Source organism: Symphodus melops (assembly GCF_947650265.1).
Source record: "Symphodus melops genome assembly, chromosome: 18".
Taxonomy (NCBI): Eukaryota; Metazoa; Chordata; class Actinopteri; order Labriformes; family Labridae; genus Symphodus; species Symphodus melops.
Genome location: NC_136708.1, coordinates 16,552,537 through 16,577,267, shown reverse-complemented (window position 1 = coordinate 16,577,267; position 24,731 = coordinate 16,552,537). Strand labels below are relative to the sequence as shown.

At 38.6% G+C, this 24,731-nt stretch overlaps 1 protein-coding gene across 2 annotated transcripts in view; it reads right to left on the bottom strand.

The window, feature by feature from the left end:
* necab1 (N-terminal EF-hand calcium binding protein 1) overlaps nt 1-23,719 on the bottom strand; it is a 27,133-nt gene extending 3,414 nt beyond the window's left edge. Inside the window, exons 1-10 of one of the 2 annotated variants that reach the window (XM_079367709.1) lie at nt 23,702-23,719; nt 23,420-23,576; nt 21,362-21,386; nt 18,843-18,951; nt 14,996-15,021; nt 14,619-14,716; nt 7,369-7,505; nt 4,269-4,390; nt 2,637-2,713; nt 1,570-1,617 (exon numbers count right to left, since the gene is read on the bottom strand). In XM_079367709.1, coding sequence (XP_079223835.1) covers nt 1,570-1,617; nt 2,637-2,713; nt 4,269-4,390; nt 7,369-7,505; nt 14,619-14,716; nt 14,996-15,021; nt 18,843-18,951; nt 21,362-21,386; nt 23,420-23,509 — 732 coding nt within the window. In that variant the 5' untranslated portion in view covers nt 23,510-23,576; nt 23,702-23,719. Of the gene's footprint in view, nt 1-1,569; nt 1,618-2,636; nt 2,714-4,268; nt 4,391-7,368; nt 7,506-14,618; nt 14,717-14,995; nt 15,022-18,842; nt 18,952-21,361; nt 21,387-23,419; nt 23,628-23,701 lie in introns of those variants that run through there. The other variant, XM_079367708.1, reaches the window with a different exon arrangement.
* Nucleotides 23,720-24,731: the final 1,012 nt, after the last annotated feature.

The following is a 24,731-nucleotide window of genomic DNA, read 5'->3' as shown; positions in this document are numbered from 1 at the left end:
GTGACTTTTGCAGATCCTAAATTAAACTTAGGTCTTTCCTTTCCGATGAGGGACATTACTCAAGGTCTGAAGAGCACAGACATTGTGAAACTATGGCAATAGAATAGCCTGCTAATAATGTCCTGCCGTGAGGAGGAACTGTTGACAGAGGCAGAGAGGCTGATGGCAACAGGAAATGAGGGTTTGCCTGTTACCCTGAGGTATGCTGTGTGTGTGTGTGTGTGAGTGTGTGTGTGTGTGTGTGTGTGTGTGTGTGTGTTTGTGGATCTGACTTCGGAAAAGCCTCAGGATGTTTTCTCAGTTGCTAATTTGGTAGAAACACACACAAACACGTGGACACACATAGTGCCACACTATCACACATCCGTCATGTGTTGCGGATCATTACTGGTTTTCTCTTGGCTGCACATTTATTCTCAGTGACACACCAATTATGTATTGATTAATACACACAGGAGCAGAGACGTCACCATTGTGCTAGTAATGCGACATGACAGCATCATCTAATATTCATATGCATGGTTTCAATCCTACTGCTGTTTTGCAATTCTTCTGGTGTACAAATAATTACACTGAAGATTCTGCACATATCCTATATGAGTCCTCAACGCGGGTGGCCTGGGTTTCAATCCAGCACTCTCTCTCCCTGATTTCCATCTATATCCTACTATCCTATCTCTGCAATAAAGGTACAAAAAGTCCTACATTAAATCTTTAAAAGAAATCTAAAGATAAATCAATACAGAAATAGTCAACGGATGCAGCTCCCTGGTTATGTATTTCTTTGCATGTGAGAAGTGCAGTTTTTCTACAAGACGGTGAAGCTACTGACAATTGAAATGTTTACGATGTATATTGTGTGTGTGTGTGTGTGTGTGTGTGTTTGTGTTTGTATTTAAGTAAGCAAGAATGATGTAAGAGAGATCCTCCTGCCAGTGATGCGTCTGTCTGCTGTGATCGTCAGTGAGTCAGACATCGATTCAGACGTTCTCAGCCTTGAAATGAGTGATCGGAGAAGTCTCCTTTCTGCACTGGCATGTGGACTACGAGGTTGATAACGTGCACAACTGCAAACTGTGTGAGTGCAGAAGTAAAACACACCAAGACTGTATTCAAACACAAGCCTGAAGGACATGAAGTTAATCAGGTTAATACATATCTTAAACAACTGTATGTCCTGGGATTAAAGTCATATCTCTGCAAATGAACGTTTTATACATTTAAAGGCAAAAAAAGGAATTGGATGGTAATAAAAACAACACCCAGTTATACTACAGACCCTGTTTGTATCTCACACACACCTTATTGTGTGCTCTCTTTACTGCCCACAAGTCTAGTCTGAAAAACTTAATATTGTATCTTGACAAGAAACACTGTAGAAGAAGACAGACAGTTCAGTCAGAGAGGGAATACTTCTCTGTCAAGTTTCATCCTTGCTGTTGCTATGCGACCACTGAGTGGTTATTATCACCGTGGCCTCTCGCTAAAACCTACTCCTCCGTGTGAGAGCAGACTGACACAGAGTGGTCACAGACATGAAACGAAGAAGAAAAGTCCATTGGAACTAACCGATTTGCTCTCTAAGACCTCCTCCTCTACAGGCTCCAGACGAATCTCCTGCAAAACAAATGACAAACAAAGATGATAGATACAAAAAGTCAACAAATCTTTGTCTGTCTTGTGGAAATAGCCATCATGTGTGAACAAACCCAAGGTTTGTAACTATTGCTCAACCATTTTTTGTATAATGTGAAAACAAGTCAAAGTAAACAAAGACTAACAGGCTTGCAGGTTTAGAACAATTGGTGAATCTGGCGCCCCACGGACAGAGGCTACTTGGTGCACAACTCCTGATTCTGAAGCTATCCCCCCACCACCTCTCCCTCCCCATATTTCCTTCCTCTCCGTCTGCAGCTCTCCAATAAAATAAAGAAAAGAGCCCCAGAAATAGAAAGCTAGCTAGCTAGCTAGCTAGCTAGATAGATAGATAGATAGATAGATAGATAGATAGATAGATAGATAGATAGATAGATAGATAGATAGATAGATAGATAGATAGATAGATAGATAGATAGATAGATAGATAGATAGATAGATAGATAGATAGATAGATAGATAGATAGATAGATAGATAGATAGATAGATAGATAGATAGATAGATAGATAGATAGATAGATAGATAGGTGGAGCTATAGGGAGAGAGTATCATTCTTAGCCCAAACAAGCATGATAGTATGTCATCACGTCCACTTTTCCAAATGGTTTCTTCCAAATTAACAGGTCAGGGTAACGGAGCTGTCAGTCAAAATCAACCCACACAAACTTCAAGTTACCTAATATCTGGGCAGTTGAAACATCTTGTTGTAAAACAGATTTCATTCATATGCAAATTTCACCTGTGAAAGTTTACCTCAAACTGTACACATGACCCTGTGTTTAAAACGTTGGAGGGTGTTCTTGAGTTTTACATATTTGTTGATATCATTTTGAGTCCACCCGCCAGGATCGGTGGCTTATTTCGAGAGAGCGATGCAAAGGCCCGATGGTTCGGATGGTGAGGGAGACAGACGGAAATAAAAAATAACAGAAGAGGAGAAGATGAGAAGACGGGGTGAAGTTGAAAGAAAAGAAGTCACCCTTTGCTCTAGACGGTCGATAAGCTTCTGCAGTCTGTTGACCTGGATCATCCACTGGCTGTCTTCATCATAAACACCTGGGGGTGGGGATGGATTTCAGACAGGAGGAGTAAACAACAAAGGTGAAGGGATGAAAGGTGCTGCATACATCGACTGTATTTTAAACACACTTTTCTCCATTGATTTTTTTTAAACTCTAAAATAGGGGCGGTGTCCCGAAAGGCATTTTAACATTTCCTTTCATGTGATGCAAGGCACATGCAAGCCAATCAATAATACAGCTTTGAGAACTGCAATTGAAGTCGATCCAGGCTCTGTGGTTTTTGCCTCATATCACCTAGCAACCACAGGTGGTTTCATAATGGGGGTCTAATAGAAAACTGTGTGCAAACAATAGTTCAAACATACGAAAAAAGAGCAGGCAGAAAAGATAAACCTGCTGTGTTGTGATTAAAACACAAGTCATCAGTATTCAGACAGGTTCATATGTATCCACATTAAAGCTCATTTAATGCAGCTGGCATCAAGACTATGGGTTCTATTGTCTGCAGATTAACTGTGCAAAGTGGAGCGTTGTCTCAAGTTATTCTAACATTTTAATATGTTTCGGTTTGTTGCTTTATTTTTGCAGGTATTATAGTTTTTTACTGACATTAGTTATAGATCTGCTTGGATCTGAAGTGAAGAGTGTGCTAAGATGTGTTTCTCTGTGTGTGGAGTTCATTTTGAAATGAGATTTCAGACATTCAGCAACGTTCACGTACAGTGTGCACCAGACAGGAGCAGATTACCTGTGTTTTAAAAATTGAACTTGAAAATTCGACTAAAAGATGCAACTTTGGCATCTCTCTTTTTTAAGATCCATCTCAACCTTGTATTAACCTTGTATCTGTGTATTAAAACATTTGTTGTTTGGATCTATGGCCTTTGCCACAAGTCTCTCCGGAATCATTTTAATCTGATTTATTTAATGTTTATTTGCATAGATAGGGACAAGTATGGAGCAAGTAAACTTGCAACAGCATTTACATTAAACGCAACAATAGATACATAAATAACAAAACCAAACAAGCACAACGATAAACAAACAGCTGTTGTAAAGTGTCTTCCTGGGTCCACAACTTTGTAAATTCAACAAACTGTGAAAGTTGTAAATGTTCAATTTGACGGTCAGCAACATCATGAAGCATTTTATTATTTTCAAAACTATTACACTCTAATATCTGAAGTAGCTGAAGTAATTAACTTACTGTATTGCTGCTTGAATCTATGTGATTTTAGTTTGTGTGAAGTCAGGCTCTTCTTTTACTTGAAGTGTATTCACGCATCTAGAACATTGTTATTTCAGGGTAAGGTCTGATAGTTGGCAAAGTTAAACCACCTCCAAACATGATTTCCAACCTCCTTTTTGGCAAAATAAAAAATCACAAATTGCCTCGTCAATCCCTCTCTCTCTCTCTCTCTCTCTCTCTCTCTCTCTCTTTCTGATCCTCCCTCACACCTACATGACCTGTGCACTGCTCTAATGGCCTGTGGAGACAAACTGACTCTGGAAGTGCAGCTTTTCTGCTGCTGGCAGCTACAACATAACTTAAGTGTATCATAACATGGAACCCTTGATGCAAAACTGACCTGAATTGACAAGACTGAGGAGTGGGTTGTTTGGGGAGAGGCTGCTGTTCCTCTGAAGTCTCCGATTGGATCGACGGCCAGACCACTGGATGGACAAAACCTCTGGCTTCAATGGGCCCTGCCTGGAGTCAAAACAGGGGGGGGATTATTATTCAGGCATCACAATAGTTTAGCATCCCTTCTCTGAAAATGATGGTGACTGTTTTCCTGCAGGACACATGACATTACAGTTAAAAGCCTTGACCTTTTGTTCTGTGGTTTCTGCGGTGCACTGCAAACACAGAATAACAGATCGGTCACAATTAATAATGTGGAATTTTGTTTCGCTCATTCTCAAAGAACAAAAATAAAATGTAGTTTTCAATTTGTTAAAGTAGATTGTAGTGTAGAAATGATGAGTTATGTATTTCCTGACATTTACGCTCAACTGTCTTTTATTTTGCCAAATCTGGATTGCACCAGGTGACAGATGCTGCCGTCTGATGAACAGATGTCTCTCCTAAGAATGAATTAAGTGAGCCTGATGTTGTCCGAGCTTCTTTTATGTTTGTATTTTGTGTTGGTCTGACAGTGATGATAATGTCAGTGACAAGGTACACGCAGCTGCAAGGGTGACATCACCTACGATTTATCTCAGCGCTGTCAACTCATTTGGTCCCATATTTTGAGAATACCTCAGGGTTCTTGTGAGTGTGTGCGTGTGTGTGTGTGTGTGTGTGTGTGTGTGTGTGTGTGTGTGTGTGTGTGTGTGCAGGTGAATGCACTCGTTACTTTGTTTTTGTGTTAATTCTTTCTAAGGCAAAGGCTCTCTCCCAATCTTTACACAGATATTGTTATTTTGGTAAAGTATTATTATTATTATTATTTATCATCCACCCTTTACCGTGAATATAGTTAAATATTACACATTTGACATTATGTGCAACTCTTTGCAGTTTATTCACAAATTTCATGTCTAAAGAACTTTACTTTTAAATAATGTCAGCTCTTATTTTGTTATTTGGGGTTTGTTTTCATGTAACATTTAGTTTTATAGAAACGCAACAGCCATTTAAGTTAGCTTAGCTTAGCATTAGACTTGAATAATGGAGAAAGCTAGCCTGGCTCGGAGCAGCAGGCTAGCAATAGTTCTCCTAGCTAGTATTTAGGAGAACTATTGTGTTCAAAGGTGGTGTCCAAGACCAGAGGCGTGTCCACAGGGGTGTCCAGGGGTGGTATGGCCCGTGCATGAAGTTTATTTTTGCCACCCTCAGTGCCACCCAAAAATCCAACACAATGATTGGAATTTTGCCCTGTAAGAGGCGGGGCTTAGGTCTTACTGTTTGAAGTTTCAATTTGCAAAACAAACTTCAAGCCACTCCTCCGAACCCAGTCCAAAAAGTCTGGACACGCCCCCAATCAACACATTTCTGCAAAACTCACATACAGAGTTGTTTTTTTTTTAAGTTACAGAAAGTAGAGTGCATCAATCTCAAAATAATCTTTGTTCAGAAGTTGGCTGTTGAGCTTTAACTGTACATCATTTCTTAAAAAGAGATAAAGAGACTGAAAATATTGACATCAAAATATATCTATTTGTTACAAAGGCTGATTTCTTCACAACATCACATACAAGACTTTTGTATGCTCATTATCCAGGTTGGAGAAGAGCAGTTTAATGAATTCACCAGCTACAGTTTCATTTGTGAATATTCTTGATGTATGGTGGAGGCACTGTGGCAGGTCCCTCTTGTTCTGCCACTGAGTCACACTGTGACCAATGCTACATATCAACTTTAATTGCGAAAACCATCTGAGAGCAGTCACAAAGAAAAGACCCTCACATTGTTACGCTCCTTACACAGCCTTTATTTCAACTGAGATAAAGGAAGGCTACTGTAAGGAATCGAACTGAGTTGACAGCTGCAAATTAAATGAAAATGTTAGAGTGAGGTCATCTTTTTGGGAAAATTACAAGGAGCTACCAAAAGGAAAATAACAGTACTGTTGGAATGAAAAGAACAACCATGCAGCTAAAGCTAAGCATTGAGATACATCGTGCATCTTCAGTTAGCAGCTCCCCTTTGTCCTCTTCACACTTATCACAGAAACCTATTTAAAGCCACCAGAGAAACAGCCTGATCCTCTCTAGATGTTCCTTATGATGGAGTGATTCCATTCAGATGCACGGGGGAATTTCTTAAGAGCCTCTGTTCGGAGAAGAAGGAGGACAAGACGATGCTCAGGGAGAAAAGGACAGTCACACTTTGAAATGACATGAGAAGAGAGGCAATAGAGAAGCATTCAGAGAAGAGGAGAGGAGTTATCTTACCCCAGCATTTCCAACCTTTGACAATAAGGTTACACATCAGTATGGAGAGGAAAATATTCCTTTTAAATTAATGACTCAAAAACGAAATTGTTCAGGGCTCTAATTTGCTTAAAGCTCGATTGACTGAATGTTGAAAACCCCTGCCATGATTGGTCTCTTGTGGGTAATAATCCTCCACTTAAGCTGACAGGAAAGGGAACATTTTATGGCAAAACTAGTTCTACCCAAGAGCAGGGTGTACAGGAAACTGACTGGTTGTCTAAGGAATAATCATTCCTAACTGCTAGGTGAATTGTGAAAGCATTGTCATCATAGATTTTCACTGCTTGAAAGAAGCACAACATAACATCCATCAGTAGACAATAAGTCGTACTGTACCACTTTTGTACAAAGCACATAGTACACCTGGTGCTGAAAGAGGACATGTGTGAATTGTTCAACAAAACAAACGTTATTTTCATTTATATAAATCCATGCAAATAACAAGATGAAGATGAATTGTTGTGCCTGTAGGGGGACTTGAGTGAAGCACACACAAATAGCTGGTCCCTGAAATGTTGTAATTATTGTGAAAAAAAAAACAGCTTATAATGGAAAACTTCTAGAATACGGCATGGACAGGCAGCTAGAAAGCTCAAATGAAGGATGTAAATTGGTGTGCGTGGTTTTGACAACACTGTTAGACTGGAGGTGTAATTATGTGTGCCCTAGTACAATACAATTTGTCGATGCTCTGATGACTTATCGTGTGTGTGTGTGTGTGCGTGTGTAAAAAAAATGCGCTCTTACTTCTCTTGTCGGGTCTGCTCCGCGGTGGTTTCCATGGCACACTCGAGGGAGCTTTGAAGCGAATGAAGCTGATTGGTCGTCTCCTTCAGCAGGAAACGGGTCACAAACTGCTCCAGGTGGGTGGACTCCTGATAATCCTGACAATTAGGAGAAAGAGTGGGAGGTGGGTGGTGAGGTAAGCGTAGGAGGAAAGAGAGGGTGAGTTTTACAAGTTAACTGGAGACAAGTTCCACACGCCACTCAAGAGCCCGTTAGTGTCCAGACCGCCAGCTAACTAATTAAACCATGCCAACAAGATCATTAATTAGGAAAAAAAGATTACATAAGACGGCTGCAGGAGGGAGAAAGAAAAGAGGGAATAGGCAGAAGACAGATTAAGTGGTATTCATATTCTACATCTCTTATGTAACTGCTGTCAACCAAACTATATACAGTGGTAGGAATTTTAAAGGAGTAAAAAAAGGAAATGAAAATTAACGGAAATGCCTGTATCACAGTCAAATAACTCATTTAAATGAAACATAATAGTTCCTATAATAACAAAACAGGGATTGAGGGAAGTCTACGATTTGCATTTTATTTCTATAGTTTGGAGAACTGTCATCAGCTGTTTCCCTTTACAGGCTTCGAAAGAGGCAACAGTGACTACGACATCTTGTTTGCTGGGGATACAGAATCAGAATCATGTTTTATTGCCAAGTACTTTTACACATACAAGTAATTTGTCTTGGTGTATTGGTGCAAAAATAGTACAAGAGGATACTTTAGTGGACTGAGGTAAACAGAGGAACAAACTTGTGCAGATGGAGACTCAACAGATTCAAAACAGGGAAAAAGGGGGGAAACACCTGTGCTCGAGGTTAGCAGATATCCTATGAAAGTAAAGATGATACAGATATTTAGTTTAGAGTGTAAACAGTGAGCATCTGCCCACTAAGCAGGCAAACTATCATGGAACACAAATTCAACACCTTCATGAATCAGAGGGAACCAGCGGCTCACACATGCTTGAAGTCTGCATCACTCACTATCCAGAGTCCCCTGCCAAACCACTGGCTCACGCTCTATTGACTGCACAATGACAAAACCAATGCTACGCAAAAACAATAGGTTTCCACTGTTAAAGAGAAGATGGAAGAAATAAACTACAACCATTAATGTGCTCGGTGGGATGATGTAATATTGAATCCACAATATCTCTATCAGCCTATATGTAAAAGGGAAGACACAGCTCATATTGCAGCAAAAAGGACTGAATGAGTGAGCAGTGAATCATAGTCTCCAACGGAAATTCTCAATGAACGTTTTTACGAGCACTAATTGAGTCGGACTTTATCTTATGAGAACAAAAGAAAATGGTTTCAAATCCTCCACTCATCTCTGTGAACCGCTGAAATCACACAAAAACAACAACGGCACTTTGGCCAGTAAGTCAATAAAGGTTCCAGGCTGACAGCATCCCCTTAAGCCATTTACTATTGACAAGTAGCCTACCTCAGAAAATCCCATTTTTAAAAATAAATAAATATCCCTTTAAGAAAACACCAGAAAAAAGCCAATACAAAGAACCCCAATATTAGAAATGAGAACATTTATTTTAGAGACCTTAATAATCTCAGAACAATACATTCGATACATATACTCGCAAGTTTTAATAGGACATACAAACTATTTCAAAATACTATATATTTTATTTTAATAAAGTCAAAAGGATGTATAGAATCATCCCACCTACCAAAAACAACAAATACATTTATTTTCAAGCTTAGGTACAATTTGTGGCTCAAGGCCACTTTTTTTTCTTCTTTTTTTTTTTATGCAGGCTGTTGTTTTGGTTCTAGGAGGCTGATGTAAAATAAATCACAGTAAATGGCATGATAGAGAGGCATCATTTGCTGTGTCTGAATGGGCCAGAGCAGGAGGGCTAAGTGTTGTTTTTCTGGATGTAATCAGTGTGAGGAGGGAGTGAGTGATGCTCAGCACATCAGTTTTGTTGTTTGCACACTGCACCTGCTCCCACGGACTGTTTGTTCATTTGACACAAAAGGAGGGTCCGAGGGGACAAGAAGAGTGCATGAATAGGAATGTGTTTGTTTGTGTGACAGGAAAAATAAAGTAATCTAAGTGTGACTTTCTGAGGCAATCAACATTTGTTGAAAAGTAATGTGGCATCTTTTTTATCATGAATTCAGGATTTGTATTTACTTTCACATTTATTTGAAGGATGTTGAGCATGAGCCTTCGCGTGAGAGAGCTGAACTGTCAGCAGCTCCGCACCAGCATACAGAGCAGATCATTAGTCCCTTCAGTCGTCTCCAATGGCAAACCTGACCCACGACTGAACAGTGTGTCATATAATTGAAATAATACAACCTAAATTGTTCCACAAGAAAGAAAAAAAAACAGCCCTTATTGTAAGTGCTATCTTCTGTGTAAAAGGTGACATTTAAAAAAAACCTTGGACAGTCACTGGTTTTGGACTGTTTGATCCCCTAACGTTGAAGAGCACACAAACGCACACACGAGTGCACATTTACGCAGTGAGATTGAGTCAGGACAAAAAGGTCATTCTCCTGTCTACCATCTGAGAATGGATTACCTGGGATCAGCGTCTTTCGGTGTGTGAGCGTGTGTCCACCTGACTAATGTGCAGCAATTTAAAGCAGCTTAAGGTCTACCTAAATTATTCCTTTTATCCTGTCTCTTCATCTCTCATTTTCAGTTGTACAAAAGGTCAAATGAGTGCTCTCCGAGTGGTTGGTGTTTGTGCTCAGCGGGAAAAATTCTGCAATTGCATTTTCTTGATGGTGGAGAGCTAAACCATCTTTTCAACAAGTAATGATGTACTCTAGAGCAAAGAAACAGACGAGGTAGTTCTTTGGCTGTTGAAACACAACAAACTAATGTTAGATTAGGTACTGCTTCTGAACCAGGCCTGGACCTGGCTGGGTGGAACAGAGGTATCAGTGACTTCACGCTTTGAAGGGATATAAATGGATAGATATAGATGGACAGATAGAAATTCAGGACTTTCCGTCAATCTATAGTAACAAGCAAAGATGTTATCGCTGATGCGGGTCTTAAGCCTGATTGAAAAAAACCCTAAAAGAGCTACAACTTCTGTCATTCATGAAAATCAAAACATATGAGTTATACAAAACATCAACCCCCTGTGTGTGCTGACAAAGACATGTACTACTCGTTCCTTGAACCCCACTGTTAACATGTCTATTTCTATTTCTAGTTTATCCATTTTTGATTATTTGATGAGCATATTGTCATTATTCAATTAACATAGACTCTATATTAAGAGTTAAACTTAGGAAAAGTTGGGCAATCAGCTCTTGTTGCAGATGTAAACATTCATTTTAATCTCTAACTACTGAGCTTTTTATGTTTTTTTTAATTATTATTATGTATGTTAAGAAAAAACATACACTCATATGCTATCCCTAACAGGCCTCTACAGAAAGCAAAAATCAGTAAAGTAATCCATCAGCAGGTTACAAACACCTCCGATGGAACAGGTTTCAGGTCAGAGCATAAGGAGGTTACATATGGGAAGCCTGTAAATAGCTTTGGCAGGACTATGTGTGTAAAATGAAAGGGTCTCACTGATACGCTGCACATCCCTGGCTCTGTTTTAGATACTCCTACGCATTTATGCATGAATTTGTTGTGTGCACACAAATTGGTTTGTGCATAGCGTATGTAAGCGCTCACACAATAAGAAACACCTCCCAAAAACCACACATGCATGCCCCCTCACACACGTCTATACAGCCAAAGACCACCCACTCAAATACGTACACAGTTGAACAGAGCCGGCTGAGCTTTGATCTGTGACTAACGCAGCATCTGCTCTCCTTCTCACTCAGCTAACACTCGATAAGAGCCGCAGAAATATATGCTACTTCTCCCTTACTTGTGCTAACTATGACTCATATCTGAGTTTCAAAGTCATGAATTATGATATTACAGGTGTTTTGTAGAAGGAAAAAAACATGAATTCTGAGTAAACACTTTTTCAAATGCTCCAGGGAGGCATGAGCAGTGTTGTGATTTGATTTTAGAGTTATTACACTGTTCAATCACTCATCCATTTCTTCTGTTTGTTTTTATTTGAGCTCAAACGTCTATTTGGTTTTGAACCAAATTACTGAGACCAAACAGAACTTTACAGACCTGTTTTTCCTAAGTAGTGACCGGTAACTTAGAGCTTTTTGAAGTGAAAAGCAAGGCGATATAGCACCTTTCTGAAACCGAACGTTTATTTACGTCAATTCTACTCTTAGAAAAACCAACAGGAAACTGGAATGTCATTTCATTTTTACCTTTTTCCTGAAAGTGCTTGACATAACAGAGCTACTTTTGTTTCAAACTATATCTCCATGAGATAAAAAAGTTATTTCAAGGGATAGGGTTAGGTTAAGGGTTAGTTTTTATTTTTCTTTATCCATATGCATTTATACATGTTTACAATAATCTGGGACGAAGTATATGTTTTTTTTCTTTAAATATGTTCCCATTGCTGCCTTTTCCCATTCATTAAATGTTTAACCATTTATTAAATTAAAGTTTGCTGTTGCCATTTATCTTTGTTGGCATAGACGTTGGCTTCTTAAATTGGACATCATCATGTGTTACCTCAGTCTGCTCATAAAAATACCCCCACTGACAACTGAACAGCATGACTCCCACACTCTGTTTTTCTGAAGGAGCCAACATGAGTCTGCTTCGGTGCAGATCAGAGTGGCGATTTGAGCTTCCCAGTGTGTGCCATTCATTTCAGAGGAGCTACAAGAGAGCAAGAAAGGAGAAGTGAGAAAATAAAGCGACTCAATTTTAGCCCAATGTCCTTTTCCCATGTCTGTTATTTTTCTAGTATATCTATTTACCTTTTGTCTACACAGATTGTAGGAGCAGATAATGAAAATAATATGTGGTGTTTGGTGTAAAGGATCTCACTGGATAATTGTTTGTTTTACTATTGAGGGTCACTTATATTCCTCGTCTAGAAGTTTAAATAAGTCTCAGAGCTCCCCTAAACATTTCTGTGAAGCTTCTGGCTAAAAAAATCCACTTTGATCCTGTATCTGATCATGCCTATAAACCCCTCTAATTGAGCCCTGCTCAGAACAGGCTGTTTCTGTGCCTGTAGCTTTAAATGTAAACGAGCTGTGTCTGACCACGCCCCTCTAGAGGAGCTTCAGTGGCTCAGGCTTTCTTGCAGGGAGAAGGTAAACTCAGAATGTAGAACTAACATCTAGATGTAAGAGTGTCACCCAGCTGGGGGAGGAGTTACTGCCCTTTGTGATGTCATAAAGGGAAAAACGGCAAAATGGCCAGTTTGAACAGACATTTCAGATAAGTGGAGCAGACAAAAGACAGAGAGGATAGACTTTTCTCATAATTGGGGTGTTTGCAGACTGACTACAGAAATATGAACATTTGGAGCCAATGAAACTAAAATAAACAAACGGCGTGTTCAACAAGGCAATTTGACTTGGACAATTCCCCTTACAGGTGGAACACCTGACCAGAAACAAAGAGGTAAAAATCACACGATCCTTTATACCAATCACTTCATATTGTTTTCAGAATCTGCTCCAACACTGATGATTTACTTTCACCTTTGTCAGTTTACATTTCTTTTCCTATCCCCCATTCCTCTTTTTCCCTCCCTCGTTTACCTGAGCATTGATCATAAACAGTGCTTGTTTTCCAGCTTTCTCACGATCCGTTTTACTCCCTTATAACACGTTTTGTTCCAGAGGTTCTTTATTAGTGTGGATTATCTAACTAATAGGATACCTAGAGACGCCAGCTGGGCAGCAGAGGAGCACGCTGGGAGACATTTACAGGGTGAAGTTTAAACCACACTGTGAGTAAAATCAAGCACGTCTTGTCATTATTATTTGCTCGGCAGGAGATGTCAGTGGGATGTTTATTATGTGCAGCTGTGTATGTCATGAGGATGTAATTGAAATTAAATGTGATTAAACTGTGTAAATGCCATTAGAAACAAGCTTCATCAAATTTACTTTTTTAGTATTTTTTTTCCACCAACCTAAATAACACAAAATCTCACACCCTCCTTTTAGAGTCCTGACAAGCACATCTCACACACCTCCACACACCCCTGACTATATGCACATGTCCACTAAGAATGAATGAACACACTTTCTACAAGAAATGATGTTGAATGATTGTTGATTAGGTTTTTCAGTACAAATGAAGGGGACACCAGATAGCCTAGTGGTTGTGTCGTATTGTTGTGTGCCTCCATGAACAATACTTGTCGAAGTGGGTGGGTTCTAATTCTGACCTTGTCCCTTTGCTTCGTGTCATCCACCCACTCTCTCTTTTAAACATTTCTTGTATCTCTTCAGTGGCCTGTCCAATAACATCAAAAACGCCCTTTTGAAACTTAAAAAAAAAGGATGACCTGATGACCACCACAATTATCGAAAAGTTCCTAGTGCCTGGAGAATCACTCCTCCTGATTTAATCAATAAAGTTATAATATGATATATACTTTCATATTATTATTGTCATACTTCCTTAATGTACTATCAGATGCAAAAGCAGGGTTGTCTTAATTGTTAACTTTTTTTAGCCGTTTTCTTTTTTCTTCCAGTATATGCTAGAGAAAGATGTAGCCTTCAGAGAAAATCTGACAACAGAACACACAAATACACACACACAAACACACACACACACACACACACACACACACACACTGCTGCGCACAAACACATGCACAGTCCTAATCCAACATCAAATCAACACAACACACATCGATTCCCTGTTTTCTTGAAATGTTGTTTTGTTAACTGTTCTGCGCTCTCTGTTCTCTAAGTGTTTGCGTCTTTTGTCTCACAAGTAATCACGGTTGTTATTGTCTGCTAAGTGTGAGTGGGAATAGCTGAAAGCCAAAGCAATAGTATTATTAATAATACTTTTCACGTTGCACATTTGCCAAGATGAAGAGAGTTATAAATACGAAGATGGCATAGCTTATAAAACTTCAACATGAACAGTTCCACAGATTTTAGTGAGGATACATTATGTACTTTTTGTATAGGTTGGGTTAAGTTAAAAATTATGCTTTTTCATTTGATTGATTGATGGTTAAATAATGATCAGGCCTTGCAGCATGTATGAAAAAGGCTACAGCAGGTTTATCAACATCTTCTTGTATAAAAGTGTCAGATATTTTTTTGAAAAACTACTACTTGTTAACTTACCTTCTTTGTTTTATCCATGGCCTTTAGTATTGACATGTTCAGGTCTTCTAAGGCACCGAGAACGTTTTCATATTCACTGAGGTGCTGCGAGAAATACTCTACACACCAGGAAGGCAAGAAGAAGGAAAAGAAGGAGAAATCGTTTGTGAGTTAAACCACTCGGACAGGGCTGTAGGTGTTCTGTTGTCGCAGCATTGGCGTGACACCTCAGTCACACAGCCTGTGGGGGTTTGATCACACACCATGTGACCACACTAACATGCTCCTTTACTCATGCTGGGAAATTGTCAAATAGTGTTTTACAGGGCTCTTCAAGGAGAGATCAGAGACTAACAAAGTAATTGTATGAAAGGTTTTTATAGGAAGGCTTTACTTACCACAGAGTTCATCAGTGTCCACATTGCTGCGAAAAAAAAAAAAAAAGGGTTAAAGAAAAGTTTCAGCATCAAGAGAGTGAAATAATAATTACTGATCTCTGGTGGAACTAAGCATGAACAAGTCATGATTTACTGAACAAGTGTGTGATGACACATGAAAGAGAGTAGAAATCATCATGAATAACTGAATACATTGGTCACAGTTTCTCCTCTTTGAGTACGATAGAGACTGATTGGTTGAAAAGTGAATTCCTAAACAGGAAGCCCTTGAGGAAATTTGGCTCATTGTGATGTCTGTGCATTTGTGGATCCGTGTGTGTGTGAGTGAGTGTGTCTGACTAATAGAAACAGAAAAACAAATAGAGAAGAGAAAGACAAAGTTAAAGTGAAGAAGTCAAAGTCAAAACTCAAAGTGGAGAATAAGATTTTGTACAGCTCTTAAAAAGCTCTTAATAAGGAAGTTGGGGGAAAAAAACTGGTTTTAACTCTATTCCACGCAAGCTGTAGCTGCTGTCCACATGAGAGGAAGTGCAGAAGGAATCAATGGGTCCAAACAGGAGAAAACACTTTAAGCCACAGAGGGCAGACGAGGTAAAAAAAAAAAAAGGTTAGACACTAACAGACTAACAGGGGAAGTGACTAAAAAGCTTTGGCTAGTGTTGTTTGAAACTTGTTGACTTTGACATTTGAAGTAGAGTGTGATATTGAATTTCGGGAGACCTGGGAGCCATACTGATATTTAACAGGAAAAGTTAACTCAATGTTGATACGTAAGCCAATAAGGTGTTATATTGTGTGTGATATTGTGTTTCTTCTTACTGTGGTGGTTGCTTGGTTGATTTGCAGGCTCACTTTTGTTTTAGAGATGCTTCACAGAAGAGCACAAGAGCACAGCATGTGCAGCCTGCCAATAGTATCTCAGCGCAATCTCAAATCTATATGCAGGCCCAGTTCTACCAGGGTTCAAAAGGGATGCATTGCACTTATTGCAAATTTTCTTGCATAATATGATCAATCTTTTCTTAAAAATCTGTCCTGTGTATCATACATTATTGCTTGGTTGCTTAAAAAACAGCATGCAAATGTATTGTTCTTATTGAAATTTAAAATGCTGCTGACTTGCACACGCTGCAGTCTTCCCCTGTTATTATTCGTACCGACACTTCAAAGCTGTCTGCATTTACAGACTCTCTGCTCTCTCATGTATTCACTGAATAATCCTTGTTTTCCACATCAGCCGGAGCTGGTCTACAAGCATGTCAGGCAACCCTTACAAGCTAGTGAGTAATGCTTTAATCAATGCAGAATTCAATGAGAAGCTGCTAACAACCTTACCATCTGTCTCCCAGTGTGTATATCTCACAGAGGGATGCAGATCTTTTTTTTGCACATGGCGTTTAGCAGCTTATTGGTGGCTCTGGTGGCACTGATGATTATAAAATATGTGTATTTTGGAAATCAGAGACAGATGTTTGTCAGTCTAAAGTGCAAATTATATACAGTTTGTATTTTAGTGCATTTGATATCAATGAACTTATAAAAGCAACCTCTTTGTTTCAAGCTTCAATTAGCGAGGCGGATTTCATATTAAGGCTGAACTGATTAATAGTAAAGGTGAATATTATGTTGTTTGTAACCATCAGCATTACTCCTTAGTGTCTCAGCTCAAGAATACCGGGATCACATTAGATTACATGGGTTACACACACTACACACGTAAGACTCTTAAAATGAGCAATAGTGCGAGCTGTTGCATAATTCTTATAACAAAGGACACGTACTTTGTAAAGAAGTTCATTAAGCTAAGAGCTCACTTAATTTACAATGACTTTGTATCTGAAACCTGTTACTGCGGGTCGGGTTAAAGTGAGGCCAGAAAGGTGACAAATGTCACCTAAAATAGACCCCTATGTTATCCCCAGCATGTTTAGCTTCATCACCAACATCACCATGCGCTGTCATACGGGGATGTTCTAAATAATAAATATTAAGGCAATAATTAGTTAGTCATAAGGGGAACCACAAGTATGAAAGGGAGTCTTGTAGGCTGCATACAGAACAAGGCTGCACACAAGTGAGCAGTCAGTGCTGTCCAATAAGCAACTTTACTTCCCTGAAAAGTGCAGTTAATCCCAATTGAGCAGTGGGTTTAATAAGACTTTTAATCAAACCCAAATAATTGATTGTGCACATTCAGCCCAGCCTTTATGAGTTTTTGGGTCCGGAGGCTATGGCTGGAAATCAAAACATGTAATATCTTCAAGATTTAATAATGAATTAGTAGTCATAAAATGACAAGCACCTGCATGTGTCATGTGGGAAAGGATAACTCACTTCTATCTCCTTCTATAATATTGTCATGGGATGTTTAATGATGTTGATAGGTGGATCATCAGGGGGTTAGCCTTCAGTGTCGTGGACCATGTAAAGATAGTATGTCTATTGATGTTTTTTTTTGTTTGTTTTTTTTAATGAGTGCGTGATCAGAGTTGCAGTTTTTCTTTTCTTAAAACAAATGTTTAACTCTGTGTTTAAACTGCAGGTATAGGACATAAGAAAGTGAGGCAGGTTGACAGGTGAACAAAGGGACAGGGTTGACAGGAGTCTCTTGTGTCCTGCTGAGAGAGGACACACTGCAGGCTCCCTGCCTGGAGCTGTTCTTCTCACATCTGCCTCGGCTCGTCATCACTTCTCATCACACTGAGCTTTAGTGATTTACAAAGAGACTTCAAGCTCCTGTGAGGAACTTTCAATCCGCTTCAACTGTTGCGCCCCCTGTTGATAAATCGGTACATATAGTCTCTTTTTTTTATTTTACTAATGATAGCAGTTTGTTTTTAACAAATAACAAATGTCATCCTTTTTTTTTCAATAGTCAAATGTGTCAGGACTTGACAGGGGCTAGTCCAGCCCCAGACTTTTTGGACAGGGGTGGCCCAACTGGGGTGCTGACTTGTGCAGGGCTGGCACAAAGTTCATATCTACACAGCCGAATGAACAGCATTTATTTCTCCCCTCTGTACCTATAACATCTACCTTTCAAGCAAACACAAAATCATTGTACCATACATCTTCTAAATTTAATTCTTCAAGGAATTTGCAAAAAAAATTCAAACAAACACCTGCAGACTAAAAGCTAAGAGCTGCGTGCTGCAACACAGCCTGAAAAGTGGATTTCAACATACATTAAGTCCCGCCTCTGGCAAGGCAAATAGTCAAACAGAGTTAAGGAAGATTTTGGCGTGGCACCTGGGGTGGCTGAAAAGATTTTAAGGGGGGCCTATGCAACTCCTGGTCACCCCTCTGGACAAGCCCCTGCTCCTTGAGAACTCTGCTGTGGATAACATAAATGAATAATAAAGCGGTTTTGCTGAGTGCTGTACATTACTCCACCTGACATCTAGCCCAGTGCCGCAATCTTTGGCATTAAAAATAACTCTGCATAAATAATTAGTCTTGTTACTGAGTTCTGTTTGATTTTGTAGTTCTTAAAAAAGTTGTCAGTATTACATTTAGTCTGTTTCATAACCAGTTAAAAGGAGCATAGGAGCTTTAAGCTGACTTGTGTATTCTGCAGGATATTTATGTTTTCTAAGTTAGCTGTGTCTATACTGATATCTTATAAACTCATGCATAAATGCTAATTTGATTTTGATTTTTTTGAAAGCTAAACGTTTGGTTTCTGTCTGCTGTTGTTCTCTCTGAGACACAATGAAGTCACATATTTTGGATGTAGTGCTGTGCTGCAGGTTTCGCATTTATGCATGAAGACTGAGTTGAGGAATGATTTGCAACTTCTCCAAGATATAAAATAAGTTTTAGAAAATAAAGTAGCTTTTTGACTTACTCTGTGTTATGGGTGTCAATTGTGTGGAAGAGCTCCTTCAACTCGTCAGCTGTCAAGACTCCATCAGAGAAGTAGGCTTTGAACTCATCAAAGGACAGTTTTCCGTCGTCTGGGGAGAGAGCATAAAAATAAAACTTGTCAACACACTGGCAGGACTTCAACATCCCCTGAGGTGCGGTGGTTCATAGAAAAAGAAAAACTATAAATCATAGATCTGTTTGGCCAAATTCAGTTGTGTTGGACACAGTCTTTATAAAAGGATTGTCTATATGGTTGCAGAGTCTGCAGGCATTTTTTGATTGCTTTGGCTGTATGCAGGTTAAAACCTAAAACATGTGTGAAGAGATAAAAAGCATGAGCCACAATGCAAACCTACGGCAGAAAGGCTGATTATTTCAACAAGATTTAGCTTTAATTCATCTCTATTATTCAATACTGACATTTAAGTGCAGCTGACACTCTCAACTCCACAACTCTAGTCGAAATGTTAAGTCCAGCTAAAAGCAATGATGGAAGAGGGGTGAAAGGTGCTGACCAAAAATCCTTCATAGCTAACTGTTTGCTACACAAGAAACCCTGAAAGATCCCAACATGTTTTACAGAAAATACTATGAAAATAAAGACAGACTTTAAGATAATCAGGAGAAAAGATTTTATTCCTCCTCATTCCATTAGGAGATTTACATAATAACTTCAAAATGAGATTTTTAGTCCACCTCCTGGGGCACTGACTGGACTTATTAAAATACAGCCTGTTATTTTACCAAAGGGGGGTAAGGCAGCGAAGGAGAAAACCTACAAAAGCGTATGAATCATAGACTCCTTTTAAATCAACAAGGAAATATAACAACATAACAGTAAAATATTCCTCATTGATTTAACCAAACAGCAACAAAGATCATTACAAGTTGTGTCATTCAGTCAACTTCATGGTAATCTCAAACAATGAGCTGTTTAATGCTTCTACAACTAAAGGCACAAACCAAATGAAAGAAGTCCTGAAGGAATGAAGGAAAAATATAACCAATTTTAAAACAAGCAGGCCCAAAAATCAGAATATCCCACAGTAATACTTGGATAACCAACTTAAAAGAGCTGTAGCTGCAGTGCTCTCTTTTGTGCTAGCGGGGGGATAAGGTGGCCGAAATTTAAATGTTTACTGCTGACCTGCTGCTCTCGAGGTGATGCTCACTGTGACTGTCATGTTGCTATGAATGCTACGGGCAAGAGCCTCTTTTTGAAGGATGCAAAAAAGGGAACAACACATGCACATAAATCTGGCACACGATGAGTCAGTGTTGAAGAGCTAGCTAAGAAATGACTAGCTCAGGAAACAGCATGAAACACACATAGAATTAATTTAAACTAGATGACAAGACTGTTGGACAAAAAGAGCACATTCGACGGCCATGTCAGTATGAATGAGTTTAGCTATTTTTGCTCGCAAAATCTTACAGACTACTTCTTGTCAGGTAGCCCTTCACAGGGAACTAGTGAAGACACCATGAATTTCAGGTCTATAAATATCGTTTATGTCAAAGATATGACACTTGAACTTAAGTGATGTAAAAATGTCTACAATTGAACTTCAGAATCGTTTGGAGGTTGATTGTTTTACCAATGTTTTGAGTCTTTATGCTAAGCTAAGCTAACTAGCTGGACGCAAAAGCTTAGTTGTCTAATGTTTACAGTCCCGGCATCAGAGTGGTATCCATGTGCTCGTCCAACTCTGTCACTTCACAAAATGAAATTAAGCTATGGCTTTAAGTGATTTCTGGAAGAACACACAAGATTGATTTTAACTGTAAATGCAAAACAGTTTGACTTCTTCATATTGGTGTAAATTATTCATGATTTCCATATTCATAAACTTTCTTTATGCACCACATTGTCAAAGGGAACTATGAAGGAAGACATAAGTGATTTATGGCAGGTATACAATGATGCCTGGTATAAATGTAATGTATTGTACGAGTTGCCTGCAGACAAATTCATGCAAATTGGAACAGTCTATCAAACTGTGTTGACTGAATAATTTGGACTTAATAGATAAGACTTCATGGTCTGTCTTCCATAAAATTGAGCTACCCAAACTCTTGTGTGATATTTTCTTTTTGAATTACAAGCTCTTTACACTCTGTTAGAGAGTAAACTCTGAGGGGAGCAGGACATCGAGAACAACTAAACCATATATTTTAAAGACAGTAAATATTAACACAAATGTTATGATACCACCGCATGAATGTTAATATTTCACCATAACTTTTATTTATACCCATTTTCTTCACTGAGGGTGGACAGGTGATAAATTCTGTTGGAGGGTTTTTTTCTCGCCTCATTAGGGTTTTGATATTGAACTTCGATGTGCATGGTCATTTTCCAGTTTCCATGGAAACTGACAGAGTACTAGCAGACAGTCACAGCGAGAATTTCATTGAGAAAGTAAATCTGTTTTCACACATAAGACAAAGGCTGAAGTTATATCAAAAACAGAGGAGTGAGTGTGAGTGGTTTTTTACCGTTTTTATCAGCTCGCCGTAAAATCTGGAAAAGAAAAGAAGGGCAATGTCAAAAAGGTTTCACATCATCAAAGTAAAAATGTGTGTGTGTGTGTGTGTGTGTGTGTGTGATTGATCACACTCTAAAAAGCAGTGTGTCATTTAATTATTGATAGTCCTGTCCCAGAGTCCAGAGGAGATGAAAGGCTCAGTGACGATGACCACATCAGCTTTAAAAGGGTCCAAATGCCTCAGAATAGCTTCGCCTACTTTCTCATGATGTCGGGTGGGTTCCAGTTAAGATGACTTTCAACAGGCTTTAATCAACTCATATAACATATAATCAACTCATGAGCATTGAACCCTATCAATACAACATGCAGTGTCAACATTAATAACCACTGTAGATACTAGTAACTGTAAATATTCTTTATATTTCAATATTTAAGTCATTTGCACGTCCTACCTGGTACTTATTGCTTATTTAGTATCTCTATTCTATTTTATTTTATTTTACAATTATCTCTATACTTCTGTCTCCCTGGGATTAATAAAGCATTTCTGATTCTGTGTGCATGATAGGTGTTAAAAAGTTAACTGAGCAACAATACCCTCCTTGGTAAAAACTTCAGACAAATACCCAATCACCTTCTTCTACCACTTTACTTCAAATCAGTTGCAGTTTTAGTTTATACCTAACCCAGTATCTTGTACCATGGTTTAGCTGTTACTGTTATTATAATGACTAGCTTACACTTCTGAAATGATTTTGACAAACTCAGTTCAAATAATAGACAATTGCTTCTCAAGTGTGAGATTGTGCTACTTTCTCATGTATCAAATTAATGTACATTGTGTACTTGGGCTTTGGCTGGTATCTCTCAAAATTCTTCTAAAACAACAAATTATGTTTTTATGTACTCATGTGGTTAAGACTTTCATGAAAATTGAGTGGTGAGGGCTCTTGATGTGACATAATAATATATTATTATATATATGTATGTATGTTTGACTTAAAACAGATGATGGTCCTTTGAGATTTTCCCCTGCTGTTAAATGATAATGAAGACACCAAAACAGCATCACAAATACCAAGAACACTGCAAGAAGGAAACAGTGTGAGTCAACCTGTGTGTTGTTTAATTATAAAAACAGTCAAAGCTCTGTGAGCGACATCAATAAGCAACCGAAGCAACAATGTCGACCGTCTCAGCCCTGAAGACAGGCGGTGATTTTCATCTGGCAAGAAAATAAAGTACCTGTTCAACATCAATGAGACATTTGATTGTATTGTATATAAAGAGTTCCCCCTTTTATCAATCCCAATTGTACTCTGTGCATCTCAAGCACACTGACAAAAGGAACCAACAGGTTTATGTCTGAAGTCAATGTGTGAGTGGAGGAATGGAGAAATAAGATGAGGTTCTGGTGGGTATGAGGGAGAGGGCGAGAGAAGCATTAAAGGATCCTTATGTACTGACGTGCATGAAGGATGTGTTATTAATATTTAACTTGCCATCATATTAAGAGATCTAATCCTGGAAATCGTTATAATAATGTTTGGAATATTACTAGTTGACGTTTTAAATGCATAAAGTTCTCAATGCGTTTTTCAGACGATACGAAACTAAGAATAAATTACATACAACTTGTAACAATTCCTTCAATTGGCATTTGGTTTTGGTCCCTAACATTACAAAAAAGATGGCCAGCTTGTAAAATTTCACACTGTGTAGCTAAATTAAAGGACAGTCTAACAAGTTAATTCATTTAGGATCCCTTTATACCCTGCACACATAATGAGCGTGCGTTTGGATTTGGGTCATCCAGTGCCTTTATAGATAAGACAAACTTTATTGGGAATGTAAATTATATTTTTTCTTTAAAAAAAAAAACCCACACATTTATCTTTAGCTTTTTCCCCCATTACAAGTCGGACATTTAATAACCTGGTTTGATTTGACAAATGAAGATTGTGCTTTAAATCGAAAACAAAATGAGACTTCACTGCTTTACATTTCAATGAAACCCAATTGGAACAATAAGTTTGGAAATAAAAATGTTTATTTTTTTACTTACATCAATGAAGATCGACATTCCCTTTTTGAGCTCAATCTGAGCGCCAGGCTCCTCACACACAGACTGAACCTCCTCTGAACAATCCATCATTCAAAATGTAGCTTCAGCTGCAAACTGCAGAGGAATGTGTCCGCGTGAACCTCTTATCTGATCAGAGCTACGAATCAGAGAGCGACTGTCAGACAAGTGTCAAGTCCCTCAGAATAAGACACACTACTTCCGACACACTCCAAATGTTTTGTGATGACATGCGCTTTTGTTTTGAAAGAAAAGGCACCGTACTTCCTGTTCTTTGTAGTGTCAATTTTCGCACTCCGACTGATACCGAAGACTGTTCTGTTGTCCCTTCAGCAACTGCTCAGTTTAAAGCTGAGTCTAAACCTGTAGCACAGGTAGGCCTGTGTTTGTGTCACAGGTGTAAATGTAGCCTATGTTTAAATATTTTATTTAAATGTTTCACATTTCAGCATCTTGATACACAGGCTCATTGGTGGCCGGTATCGCGACTTGCTGTATCTTGCAACTCGCACGCGCGCTTTAAACTTAATTCAAAGAGGCGTTCATATTGTAAAACTATGCAATAGTTCCATCTAGTGGAGCAGGTTAGCAGTACATCTGTAAATCCCACTTTATTAACAAACCATTACACCTAAACAATCGCAAAGATGATAATTTGATCTGTGTTGATGTCTGTTAAATTGATAACTGCATTAATAAAGGTTATTTTTGTAGAATATGAGCCATAGAAACTCAGTTAAATTGCTTCAAATCATCCTAAAGTCCACATCTGTAGAAGCATTCAGCAGGCTGTGGTTGATGCATGAATGCACATATTGTCTGCTTCACTCCCCTTATTATGAATTTATGATGAGCATGCCAAGCAGGAGATTCCCTTCAGGCATAATTTCATGATACTGTACGCTTTCATTAGTATAGGACAATGTAGGAGAGTATACTAAAACTTGAATGTGTACTAAAGAACTTGCACTCTGAGCACCACAAAAATGTCTTTATACAAATAGACATTTTCATGGTTTGACATGAGCTCCATTAATGTTTGATGTCTATGCAACTCATTCCCAGCATTAAAGTGTTGATGTATTGACTACATTACCAGTTTTAAGATGCTTTTATTTTATTTTTGATTTGTCTGCTATTACATTTCTACATTAGAGTGGTATGGTTGTTGTATGTATTTAGCAGCTTGTTCAGCAGAAAAATATTTGAAATGACAATATGAGCAGCCTCTGGATTATATGAACACCTAACAACGCAAAAGTTGCCCACATAAAAATGCTCATATCAGTCATAC